The sequence below is a fragment of the Protopterus annectens genome, chromosome 5.part0 (genome assembly GCF_019279795.1).
Source record: "Protopterus annectens isolate FY-2018-M chromosome 5.part0, PAN1.0, whole genome shotgun sequence".
Taxonomy (NCBI): domain Eukaryota; kingdom Metazoa; phylum Chordata; order Ceratodontiformes; family Protopteridae; genus Protopterus; species Protopterus annectens.
Genome location: NC_056735.1, coordinates 1,636,265,423 through 1,636,279,416, shown reverse-complemented (window position 1 = coordinate 1,636,279,416; position 13,994 = coordinate 1,636,265,423). Strand labels below are relative to the sequence as shown.

The 13,994-nt window shown below is 40.9% G+C and overlaps 1 protein-coding gene across 1 annotated transcript in view; it reads right to left on the bottom strand.

Annotated features, from left to right (window-relative positions):
- The window catches only part of PAXBP1 (PAX3 and PAX7 binding protein 1), a 1,009,737-nt gene extending 996,138 nt beyond the window's left edge, over window positions 1-13,599 (bottom strand). The window contains exon 1 of the mRNA XM_044072024.1: window positions 12,795-13,599. Within this exon, the coding sequence (XP_043927959.1) occupies window positions 12,795-13,221 (427 nt within the window). The 5' untranslated portion in view covers window positions 13,222-13,599. The remainder of the gene's footprint in view (window positions 1-12,794) is intronic.
- Window positions 13,600-13,994: the final 395 nt, after the last annotated feature.

The following is a 13,994-nucleotide window of genomic DNA, read 5'->3' as shown; positions in this document are numbered from 1 at the left end:
GCTACATCTCAAAAAATCCAAATCCATCAGGACCATGAGAGCTAAGGACTTAAACCTCGGCACAAGTATGAATAGGACATGCTGGAGGGATAGATTCATAACCCAGCGGCTTCCCATGCTTTGGAACAAGATCCCAGTTCATATTAGGCAGAGCCCCTCACTGACTCTCTTCAAGAGAAATCTTGATGAGTGGATGGGAGATCGTAAGTTTACCCCAGGGGTCACATCTGTGTCACTGCTAGACAGGGGCACAGTAAACTAATTCTATTATATAAGGGGACCTTCACTGTGTCACTACTAGACAGAGGCACAGTATTCTAAATTTATTCTGTACATTTTTGTACCATTTCATTGGGTGGCAAAAGCCACATCACTATGGCTAGGCTTACAAACGCCCCAGGGCAGATAGCCTAGTACTAAACTATGAAACTATAAAGAACAGGAAGGAATGGGTAGGTTCACTAACCAAATGTTTATATAGTGCATTCTTTTCATTTTTATTTCTGATATCATATAAATGTTGATAAATCCTTAACCTTAGGGCATTCTTAGTTTTACCTACATAGAAACTTGCACAGAATCTACACAAGGCCAAATACACAACCCCTTTAGTGTAACAGTACATACTTTTTGAACTGGAAATATATCCAAAATTTTTGAGCTTGATTTTTTCCCTGTCCATAACAAGGGCATTGGGCACACCTCCCACACTTAAAAGTACCATCATTGTGGGTGTCAAATTTTTGCTTTTCAATCAATCCTTTAAGAGAAGTGTCTCTTTTGTAAACCACTTGCGGTTCAATACCAAATTTCCCTGATAATTCAGGGTCAACATCAAATATTTTCCAATATTTGGAAATAATGTTTTTAATGTCATAAAAATTGGATGTGTAAGTAAGAGTAAGCACCCATCCAAAATTTAAAGGTTTACAGTCATTATGACTTTTGGTGGACACCTGCCCTAGTAGTGCAAGAAAATGACCATTCATTCTTTTAGTCTTAACTTCATTAAAAATATCTATAACAAAGGTTTCAGGGTGCCCCCTCTTACAAAACATGTTTTTTAATATTTCACATTCACTAAGAAAATCCGCAAAATCAGACACCATTCTGGCCAGTCTTACATATTGGCCCTTAACTAGGGCTTTTACAATGGGTGTGCGCTTGTATAATGCAATAGTGAATTTGAATAGGTAGGCTTCCTATATAGTTGTGAAACAAAACAATTGGCTTTGCAGTTGCCCGCCCCTAGTGTAAATTTGATATGGGACCCTCCTCCCAGTCTAGTGTCATTACCTCATTCTACCCAGTACAGGGAGAGCATTTGAGAAGGCCAATCAGCTTAGTTTCTGCTACTCCTTTCTCTCTTTCAAAAAAAAAAAAAAAAAAAAAAAAATGTATCTGCTTTTACTGTATTTGTGTTTTTTCCTACTTTATTTTGCTTTTGCGTCATCTTAAAAGTACTCAATTATATTTATTACTGCTTGGTGTAACTCATTTAAGCACCTGGGCTTCAGACCAGTTTTACATTAGGAAGGTTTGTGGTCTGCACTGTAGTGGCAGAACAGGTAGCTTACATCCTTCTAAGTTGGGAACCTCTGATTGAGGACTCAGTGTCTGTTATTCTAAAAGTGTATTAATTCTGGTTTAAGCACTTGGGCTTGAGGCCAGTTATTTTACATTAAGAGGGTTCGTGTTCTGCACTCTTGTGGGAGGAGAGGCTGGACTCTGTCCTTCTGAGCTGGGAATTTCTGGTTAAAGCTTATAGTGCCTGCATATTTGAACTGCTTCTTACTGAAATTGGTACACCTCGTTTGCTGTAGCATAGACTAGATCCAGGCCTGCTGAATCGAGCTTTGTTTGTATAACTTGAGCACTAATCCAGGCATTCTTTAAAGTATTCAGTTGTATTTATTACTGCTGGTAGTAACTTGATTAAAGTGTAGCTATAATTTCCAAGTCTTCTGGATTAAGCACTTGGGCTTCAGACCAGTTGTTTTACATTAGGAAGGTTTGTGGCCTGCACTGTGGTGACAGGACAGGTAGCTTACATCCTTCTAAGTTGGGAACTGCTGATTGAGAGCTCAGTGTCTGTTATTCTAAAAGTGTATTCGTTCTGGTTTAAGCACTTGGGCTTCAGGCCAGTTATTTTACGTTAAGAAGGATTGCGGTCTGCACTCTTGTGGGAGGAGAGGCTGGACTGTGCCCTTCTGAGCAGGGAATTTCTGGTTAGAGGCTTATAGCGCCTGCATATTCTAACTGTTTCTTACTGAAATTGGTACACCTTGTTTGCTGTAGCATAGACTAGATCCAGGCCTGCTGAATCTAGCTTTATTTGTATGCTTGTTGTTTGTTTATTTCCCTGAAACGCTAATTCCACCTAAAACGCGGCCTTTTAGCACTTCTGTGGATCCCTGGTGATATCTGCATTGCTTACTGTACTTATATCCTTGTTTCACTTGAAAGAAAGTTACTGTTTGTCGTTTTTGCATTTAAGTTACCTGTAGCACATTGCATTTAAGTTACCTGGCACTTGCTCACTAAAGCAATTATACAAGTCGGCTCTAAAAAAATTAAAAGCACTACACCCTCACAAACTCCCCTTGAGTACCTTGTTCCCCATTGGCCCTTTTTTTCAATTATAAAGGAATTCCCAATACTATTCTAGCATGTCCAAAGGTCAGTTGTCAATCTCCTCCCCGGTCCAGTTGGTGAATCTGGGAATCTTGAGGCAATGTTACAACTGCCTCATGTACACAGACAACCCTCTCCTCCTCCCAACAAATTCCAACACATGTGAGAGATGCAACCATTTAGCCAAACTGGAGGCTAAGCTCTGTCAACTCAGTACTGGCGTAACCAGTCAGGAGGAGAAGGAAACCACACTCACTACAATTCCAGTCTCACATATACCTACCACGACAACAAACCAAACACAAACACACAAAAACACACTCGGAGGCTCTAAATAAAAATCTGCCTAAGCAGCAGAGACCTCCAAAGCAGACACCCAAGCAACCGCTACCCCAAAACAAAACACGTGCAACACATAGCTCACAAAGCCAGTGTGCCAAACAGTCACAGCCCTTAAGGCTAAACAACACACCTGATACACTTGTAATAGGTGACTCTTATCGTCAGGCACACTGACGTCCCGCTCACCAGGCTGAACAAGGTGAAGGTCACGGTGAGCTGCCTGTCGGGCGCTAGGATCCGCCACATAACACAAGCAACTCAGGTCACTCCAAGGCAAGTACAAATATGACTCGGTCATTGTCCATGCTGGTGTGAATGACCTGAGACGTACCTCCCTGGACTACATGAAGAGAGACATAGAGGAGCTCTCTGAGCATGTAGCCCAGGCCGGTATGACCCTGACCTTGAGTAGCATCTTACCCTCAACAAGAATGATGCCACAATATGAAGACAAGATGATCAATTTCAACAATTGGCTTAAGTGTTAGTGTCATTCAAAAGGGATCCAATGCCTGTCAGCCTGGGATGACATGCTCGACAAGCCACGATGCTTCACTAGGGACGGCTTGCACCTGTCACCCCTGGGCTTTCGGATATTGGCAAAGGCTCTTGCTACCCCCATAGTACCTTTTTTAGGCAAGGCTCAAAAGACAAACCCACCTCCATAGGTATCACAAGGGATAAGAAACTAAGAGTAATGCTACTCAACGCCAGAAGTCTAAACCTCAAGATGCACGCACTCGAAACTCTCCTTAGCATGGAGAACATAGATATCTGTGCAGTAACAGAAACCTGGTTCAAGGCTCCCAAGAGCACCCCAGCACTACCAGGTTATACCTCATACCATGCTTTTCGGCCCCAAAACTTGGACCGAACCACAAAAGGAGGGGGAGTATCAATATTCGTCAAAAATACCCACACCTCCAGGTTGGTGGCACAGCACGAAGCATCAGAGACTATCCACCCTCCCAAACACAGGAACTCCACTTGGCCTTCCTGAGAATACTGGAAAATATGAAGGTCTCTCCAAACACCATTACATTGGGCGACTTCAACTACCCAAACATAGACTGGGAGCATTACTCTAGCTCCAACTCCCTAGCCCAAAGGTTCCTAGAATTTATAAACTCAAATGCTATGGAACAACTTGTTACCACTCCCACAAGAGGGGAAAACATACTGGACCTGATCATCACCAACATGGGGACACTATGCTCCAGACCAGAAGTGTATCCCTCACTGGTAAGATCAGACCATAAACTAATCTCACTGGATATTCACATCCCGACCCCACCCCCTGCCCAGAAAACCACAGTGAAAAACTTCTCTAAAGCAAATTTCACACGCCTCAAAACCGAGGCGAAATCCTTCAAAGCCCCCAGGCCTGTGGAAAATACGGCCCAGACCGAAGAATCCTTTATAAACGCATTCTATGAACACCTACAGGAATGCATGGATCATGCAACCCCAAATAAAACCAAGACCCAATCCTCCAAAGGCAGACGTCCTGTCTGGTGGACCCCAGCCATAAACAAACTATACAATAGGAGGAGGAAGCTACTACATGATAGAGCAAAATCCCAAAAAGGGAAGGCATCTCTGATCAGTATTAGCAAAAAACTACGGGCACTCATAAAATCGTCTAAGGTCAGCTTAGAGAGAAAAATTGCACAGGACACTAAGGATAATCACAAGGCTTTCTTTAGTTATGTTAGAAACCTGGGTGGGAATTCCCAGATATGCTCAGAATTAGTCCAAAATGACAAAAAATACACCGAGCCCACAGACATTGCCAACATCCTAGCTGACAGGTTCAGTGCAAACTTCTCCCCCCTCTCCCCACCAAAAGGGCAAATATCTATCCCAACAGAGTGCTGCCCCCCGACATCTCAGATGCTCAGGTAAGAGCCGCCCTCTCCAAAGCAAAAAACACAGCATCAATGGGACCAGATGGTGTCCTGGGCTGCGTCCTACATGAACTCCAAGAAGAGCTAAACCCAAACATAAAACTACTGTTCAATCTTAGCCTTACTACAGGATATGTACCCAAAGAGTGGCATACAGCAACAGTGGTCCCTCTCCACAAAGGTGGTGCCTCAACGGATCCTGGAAACTATCACCCCATAAGCCTGACTAGCTTGGTCTGCAAAGCTATGGAAAGGATCATCATGGACCTCATAAATAAAGACATTGGGGACCTACAGACACTGGATCCTACCCAGTTTGGCTTTGTTAAGGGCAGATCCTGCCTCAAACCTGGTCGATTTCTTTGAAACAGTCACCAAGGCCATTGACGAGGGGAAGGTGGTCCACACAGCCTACCTGGACCTCGCAAAAGCCTTCGATACAATACCCCACTCGGGCATTATAGATAAGCTCACCAGCTTAAATATAAACCCCTATGTCACTAGATGGATTGCAAACTGGCTCAATGACAGAACCCACATGGTTAGAATTGCTGGAGCCATGTCAGACTCCAAACCAGTTACAAGTGGCATCCCACAAGGCTCAGTCCTGGGACCTCTCTTGTTCGGTATATATTTCTCGGCGGTACAGGCCAACACGGAAGGACTGTGGCTGACCAAGTTCGCAGATGACTGCAAACTGGGCGCCATAATCAACTCTCCAGCCGACACAAGCATCCTCCAAAAGGGCCTCATAGAAACAGACAACTGGTGCCAGAGCCATGGCCTCAAGCTAAACGCCAAAAAGTGAATAGTCATCCCCTTTGGCAAAACAAAGTGCCCACAAATTACCACATAGGTGGTAATTCATTAAATACAGAAGAAGTCATTAGGGACCTGGGGACCCAAGTTGATAGCAATCTCTCATTTGACAACCACGTGGCCAAAGTGGTTAGAAAAACATTTTATATAGCCCACCTAATCATGAAGGGATTCACATCTAGATCAGGGAGGTCATCGTGCCTCTTTACTCATCCCTCATCAGGCCCATAATTGAGTACAATGCCCCTTTTGGGATGTACCTTACCAGACACCTGCAGCAACTGGAAAGACCCCAAAAGTACCTCACCAAGAGGATCAAAGGGCTCAAACAGATGCCATATGCTGCCCGGTTAAAGAAACTCCAGCTCTACTCAGTGGCATACCGCCTGCTCAGAGGCGATCTGTGCCTGACGTATAAAGCCATGTCCAACCCGGAATTAATGGACATGCTGCACCTCAGAAAATCCAAACCCCATCGAGCTACGCGATCGAGAGACTTGAACCTCAGCACTGAAATAAATAGGGCATGCTGGAGGGACAGATTCATAACCCAGAGGCTCCCTTCACTCTGGAATAAAATCCCAGTCCAGGTTAGGCAGAGTCCCACACTGACTCTCTTCAAGAGGAATCTTGATGAGTGGATGGGAGATCGCAGGTTTACCCCGGCTATCACTTCTGTGTCACTGTTAGACAGAGGCACAGTATACTAACCTCAAAAAAAGGCATAGCAAAATTAATTTAAAATGGGTGGCGAAAGCCAAACACACTCTGGCTAGGCTTATAAATGCCCTAGGGCAGATAGCCTAGTATGAACCTATGAACCTATAACAGTGCAATAAAGTTGTATTTACTTTACCTGGCTGACATCTTCCTTATTTGGAGTAAACAGGTCCCTGAATTAATGGAATTTATTCACTACATGAATGCAAGTACAGACTTCCGGGCTTTCACACATTCTTATGATCAGGAGAGTTTGGATGCTCGGATAGAAAAAAGCAGGGATTTAGGAAGATGCACTGCTAGTGTGTACCAGAAGCCCATATACTCTAACATGTTGGTACATTTCTCAATCTGCCACCCGTTCAAACAGAAAAGGGCAGTGGTAAAGGGGCAGCTTGTCAAGGCTGCCCATACGAACAGAACTGCTGACCAGAACAGTGATATAAAGAACTATACAAGTGCACTGGTAACTGCATTTAGTAGGGATAGTTCTAAAATTAAGTGGATAATGCAAAAAAAAAAAAAAAAAAAACTGGAATATCTTTTGTGAGAAAATTACTATATTAAATGTTCTGGGAAGTGAGCCCTCCATTATTTATAGAAGGGGGAGAACATAAAGAACATGGTGGAAAGAGTCACCAAAAAGGTCACTCATCCAAGAGTGACTAAGTATGGACGATGTAGTATGTGCAGATATATTTTGGAAGGTGACGTCATAATTAAAGGGAAGGCTATCAAAGTTCAAAGGCGGTATAACTGTGACACTATGGGGGTGATTTATGGGGCACGATGCCTAAACTGTGAAGGTTTTTATGCAGGAAAAAAACGAACAAAGACTGCATAGCTGGATTTATAAGCATACTTATGACATAAAGAAGAAAAAGACGACTAATGCTCTTTTTAGACACTCTGAGAACTTCCCTGAACACACTTTTAAACTCAGTGTGTTAGTTTAGTGTGTTAGAAAAACTAGAGAGGAATCCAAGGGGAGGTCCTTGGTCACTATATTTGGAGAGACAGGAGGTAATATGGCAATTGCGACTTGAAGCCTATAGGCACAAGTAGTTAATATAGCCCTCATATTAAAGTTAAAAGCTTTTGAGAGATAAAAACAAAAAATCAAAGGTTTTCATTTTTTAACCTTATGAGTAGAATACATGTACTTACATAGGAAAGTATTTTTGAAGTATTTAGACATCTATATAGGCTATCTGAATTTTTGGTACTTGCATATTATCGCAATCACTTCTGGAACAACTCACTCTTGATATATTGACATGCCCTTCACGTGGCAACCCAGTTGTGAAAATCATGACTATGCCTTTCACTTAATTCTGGATAGCTGCCCGACACAGACATTTGGCAGCTTCTTAAAAGACGATACTATCCTGGACTTACCATTTAACTTTTCATGAGACAGGATGTAAACTCCAGGTTTATCAAACAGCTCTGTACATGACATTAACAGATAGGGACCAAGGTTGAGGGAGGAGCAGCAAACTCTGCACAGGAGCTCTAACTTTTTGGGAACCTATTACAAAAATATTTCTTTAGCATAACATTTCTGTTTGGAAGCGCAGTGGTTTCTTGATTATTTGTAAACTTTACAGATGGGTTGTAGATTTCATAAAAGAGGCTTTGACTATATTTATGACAGTCCCACCAAGCTCAGATGACTTGAAATACTCGTCAAGTACTGCAGTTATAGCCTCCCCCTTACCAAAAAAAAAAAAAAAAAAAAAATTCACTGGGTATATGTATAACAGATACGGTTTTGAATTAAAGGGCCCAAACATGTTACAAACATCCCACGGATGTACATGCAGTGCTGAAAAACCACAATGAACAGGTCGCAGATACGTAACTATCCAAATTGCTAGTAATAAGGACAGTCGCCTCCAGTAAGACGCTGTCCGGTTCGACTCTCAGAGCGTCTTCTGCATGGAGACATGCGTGAATGGGCGTACCTTCATTGAAGGTTGTGCGTCAGGGCTGGCAACTCGGTATGTAAAAATCAACTGCCAATCATTAGCGGACCGGAGTTCCGCTGGGGCGACCCCTAACCGGGAAAAGCAGAAAGTCACAACAAGGACAGTAAAAGTGAAGTGAGTTCTTATATGCGAGTACTGTTGTTTCAGGGCGATATTTATTATCTGTCCCTATTTTTGGGACTTTTCCCCTGTTCTGTCACTCTTTGTTCAGGTTTTTTGTGCCAAGAGGTTGAGGGGTATGCAGCTATCCATTATTTTATTGAATTTCAGTAAGGACCCACAGACTAGCTAAATTGCTTTCCTTTTCCCGCACTACCATTTGTTGAAGATGTACCATTTGTTGAAGATGTCTCCAAGTATCAGAAAACAAACACCATTTTGGGTAGTTACAGGATCTACCTGCTCATTGCGGTTTCTGAGCACTGCATGAACAATCCATGAGATATTTGGAACATGGCTGCGATAATACGCAAGTACCAATTTTTTTAAGTTTATGGTGTTGATCTTTGCATTATTAATTATTGCTTGCAATTTTTAAACACAAACTGTTTAAGCATATACATAATATGTGGATATCTCTAAATTTTTCATCTGGGGCTAGTGATCACATGACTTGCCTCTGATATTTAAGAAGCACTCTGCGTTTAGAACTATGTCTGAAGCAGTTTTTAAAGTTTAAAAACGAAAAGCACTTACATCGTATTAAACGTGGTTTAAATATTAAATTCAGCTGCGCTGTTGTCCTTAGCTTTTGCTTTTTATCTTTATATTCAGTTTTTATTTTGTGTTTTTGGAGTTTGTTATATCGGACTATTCTTGTGTAACCAGCACTAGGTCAAACAGTCAATCATCCGACGTCTTACTCATTCAGTATTTCAATACCATCTATTTTAATGACCATTAATCTGTGGAGATAAGTATGACAGCCTGACTGACCATCAGGAAGGAGTGACCGTGATGGCCGTCAAGCATCCAGCAATGGCAAATTCCACAGTTACCAACCCTAGAATGGACTCATGGATTTTTATCAAGGTTATGATGTAATCAGTACAGCAACTGCTGACAGAATTAAAGATATCACTGGAGCCAATAGCCTGTGTTTAGATTCGGTCACCTCAAACAGTGCAGACAATGCAACCACAAACTTTGGAAAACATGCGTCAATATTTCAGAAGTCGCATGCTGCAAACAAAAATTTGATAAAAGATACAAACAAATTGCAAATGTCATATCCTCAACAACGGCATGAAGTCTGGATTAAAGATATTCAGTTTTGATATTGAAATTGAAATCATTTATCAAAACTTACTATTCATTCTCAATGCCAGCCAAAAAATCTGATCAAGCTTAAGGAATTTGATTTTTTTTTTTTGCAAATGGAATACTGTGAACTGCCACGCCATGTGCCCCACTGTTGGTCAAGCCTGCTGCTTGCTATTGACAGATTGCTGTTATGATGAACAATCTGTCAAGATGAAGTTGCAGCATCGTTACTGGATGGGTTTTCTTGCAAAAGTGATAACATGCTGACACAGTGTTTGCTCTACTTGATTCACAATGTTATGACGGTTTTGATGATGCCGTCCGATGCTTGGACTCAAATGCAAGTACTGCTGATGAATTGCATGCCATTATGTAAAGTGTGAAGTGCAAGTTCCAACAAGTTCAAAGTGACAAATACTATGGTTCTTCGGCCTATCAGCTACTGCATTCTGATGCTGCAACTGCAGAAATGAAATGAAAATCTGACGAAGAAGCAACTCATTTTTTTTATCACCGTCATATTTGCAGAAATGGTCTATGATGAATCCATTTTCAAGCATTTTACTGTTCTCATTTTATTCAAGGACATCCAGTGGCAGGATATGCTGACAATACTTGAACATATTAAGGGCATAACTGTTGATACTGACAAGTTGTATTTTGCATTCTTCGAAAAGTTAGAATAAACACTGTACAGACAACGACACAGGTCGGTGATAGGTGGGTAGAGTTTTCTAGTGTACAGTCTCCAAATGACATTCAACTGCTTCATATTGTTTCATATGTTCTGTCAATCTCGGTCTCAAATGCTTTGTGCAACAGAGTTTTCAGCATAATGAATGAACTTTGGTCAGAGGAAAAAACAGACTAAACAATGACTTGATGAAAGAAGAGTTAATGAAGAAGATAAATTTCAGCATGTCTTGCAGTAACTGCTGTGAATTTATTCACATTGATCATCAGCTAGTGAAAACTGCCTCTTCTCGGCAAAAGTATAAATTTAAACAACAGTGACTAATGATTATTTATTTGCATGAAGATTGGACATTGATATTACTTAACACCATTTGAGTTAACCATTTGTGTTGACTAGTGAAAAACTACCGTAACCCGTATAATGTAAATTTTAAATAATACATTTTTGTTATACTCATGCACGATTGCCATTTTGTTATAATGTTTGACTATTCTTGTGTCACTAGCACTAGGTCAAACCGTTAAAGCTGTCAAAAATCATCTAATGTCCTATTCTTTCAGTATTTCAATACCCTCTATTTTAATGAGCATAAACAACCTGCGGTGTTCATTATGACAACCTGATCGGCCATCATAACAAATTGACAACTACTGCCGTCAAGTGTCCAGGAACAGCAAATTCCAGAGTTGGCAACCCTAGTATAGAGGCTGACGGAATCAAACCTTGCACCACTGAACCTTAGAAAACTATTCATATTAAGAGCTACTTAATCCTCTAAGCCAACTGTCAAACTTAGATTTCAAGATAATGTTAAAGATACAGTCTGACACTTCCCCAAGATGAAATACTGTAAAGCTTTTTTTTTTCAAGTATCTGCCTCACCCCCCCCCCCCCCGAATAATTTCTTATTCTTTGTCAACAACACTATAAATGGCAATCAAAGATGTAGGCAGTGCACTTTGCTTAATTTTCCATTTTCATGTTTGTTCCAAGAAGCATTTATGAATGACGAAAGAACCTCTCCCCTTTGTGCTAACTTTTTAAGCTTGCTTAAAAGAGTAGGTAAAGGAACTACATAATTAAATTTTGCATTGCTTCAGTTAATTAAAAAGGTAAACAGATACAAAACAATGCATGTTGTGTCTTTAGGCTTTTCCCGGTTAGGGTGGCCACAGTGGAACTCCAGTCCGCTAATGATTGGAAGTAGATTTTTACGTGCAGAGTTGCCGGCCCTGACGCACAACCTTCAACGAAAGTACGCCCATTCACGCACGTCTCCACACAGAAGACACTCTAGCTGAGAATCGAACAGGACAGCGTCTTACTGTGAGGTGACAACGCTACCGCAGCTCCAAAGGAGCTGCAGCCCCCATAACCTCCTGCAGCTGATGGTAAAACATTTTCAATTTTAATGGCAAATATCATTAAGTCCTTAACAGTGGGTATAGCAGAAGTGCACAATGGCATGCAAACATTTACTTTTCAGATTTAGTTGCTATGTAATTGCCTCAATCAATAAAATACAGTGCATGTATGACCAAGTGTTAAAGTACCTATGTTATTCTACTTCGGTGCAAAGTCACTGCCAATGCCAAGGGTTTACTATAATATGCATAAAAACCCATGTGTTCACATTTAGAGACAACCTAAAGTAACTTTGTTGGGGGGAGTCGGTTGCTACTGAAAATAAAGGGGATCAAATCTACACAAATCAATGAAAAACTATTTTAATAACACAAAGGCCAGACCCCCTTTCAAATATAATACAAAGTAAGTAAACTGTTGGTCACAGCAGCCTATGCAGACACGACCCAACAGATGGACAGGCAGCAGCAATGCAGCTTGGTACAAGCAAAATGTTATCAACTACAAGCAAATGAAAACAAATACTACAGAAAGTCATCAAATACAACACAAGTGAAAAAATAGACAAATGGCACAGAGACTACAACAAACACAGGCTAGTGTAATTACGCCCAATATAATGTGACTCATAGTGTTTTAGTACATGAATGCAAATTCCCAACCTATGTCCACACGTGTGCTCCCAAGCGAAAAAAAAATAATTGCCTACAGTCTGAGAGAAAACATCTGAAGCAACTTAATGTGCCATTAAATAATAGCTAGATTTTTTGTTCAGAACGGTACTTTACGTTCTCAACATAAAAATAACTCTTTCATATACTGACTCAGAAATCAGAATGTACTTCAATGAAATATATCCCGTTCATTACAGCCAAAGTGGAGTCAACCACATACTCAAATTTTGCAAGTTTCATCAGGCCTACTAGAATACAAGGCTCTGCTGCAAGAGGCCGAGTGCTGTGCAACCCTAACACCTACCCGTGTGCTGCTGTCCCCGATCTCTTCCAAAGAAAGGCCGCGGATCGGATTTAAACTGAACTGCAAAACAGGTTCAACTCGCAAGCAAGTTGTGGCCATAATAGAAACTGTTCCAAAGAGAGAGACCATTTGAAACCCACAGACTCATCATTTTAAAACAGAAAAAAAGAAAACAAGCAAGCTCACCCTCCTCCTCATCCTGGAAGCTAAGCAGGCTTGCCTTCGGGATCTCTTTCTCCTCCTTCGGTTTCTTTTTGTCTTTAGGTTTATTGACATTTGCAATTACGCCATTGCCTTGTGGAATAAAGCTAGCATTATTAGTATTGTTGACTATTGTTGATTCGACCCCAAAGCAAGCAGCTACAGCAGCCATACTAAAAACCGGTGGAATAACCGTCTCCGTACCAACCCCCGAATCTTTATTTGCAGAAGTGCTTTCTTCATTCTCCTCATCCTCAGAAGCATTTCTTCTACGTACATTAACCCTTCTCACTTTTTTAAACATGGTTTTGTATTTATATTCATTTATTTACACTCAAAGACTAACGTCCAGTATCGTTCTACAGATAATAGTGACTTGTCACTAAAAATAACTGCAAACAGCGACACCTAACGGCTAGTTGAAAAATGGAAAACGTCTTGCATCTTACGTAAAGACAGCGCGAGCAAATAAAGTAGATGTTTATTTCTATAACTAAAGTGTTAGGTTTTGAAAAGTTCTATTAATTACTGTTGTTATTGTTGTCGTCGTAGTTTTTATTTGTACGTGTACTTTCTTTTTGTGGTTGTCCCAGAGTTTACCTACAATTGTTGTTTTGTGACTGTCCGTCAAAAAAAATTAGTGCTCCTGACCATATCTGTCAACCTCTTAGCGCAATAAATACGGACAACGCCTAAAATAATGGGGGAACAAATGCCCCAAAATATGTACAGATTTTAAATGTTCCTCTTGCAAACATGGAAAGTTGCTAGAATAACAGGATGTGTGTTAGAATGTAATTTCTGAAGGATATGAAGACTGAAACTCAAATGTATGTCATTATTTAGTGACTTCAGTCCTCAGTAATTTTGCCAGAAAAGCAAAAATGTTGAGGAACAGACCAAAAATAATGAAGCAAAAACCTGAATAGCTGAGCTCCTGACCATACTTCTCAACCTCTTAGCATAAGAAATCTGGACGAAGCCTAAAATAAAGAAGGGTACAAAGGCCCAAAAAGGAAGGACCAGATTTTTAAATATTGCTCTTGTATATTTAGAGAGTTGCTAGAATAACAGGAT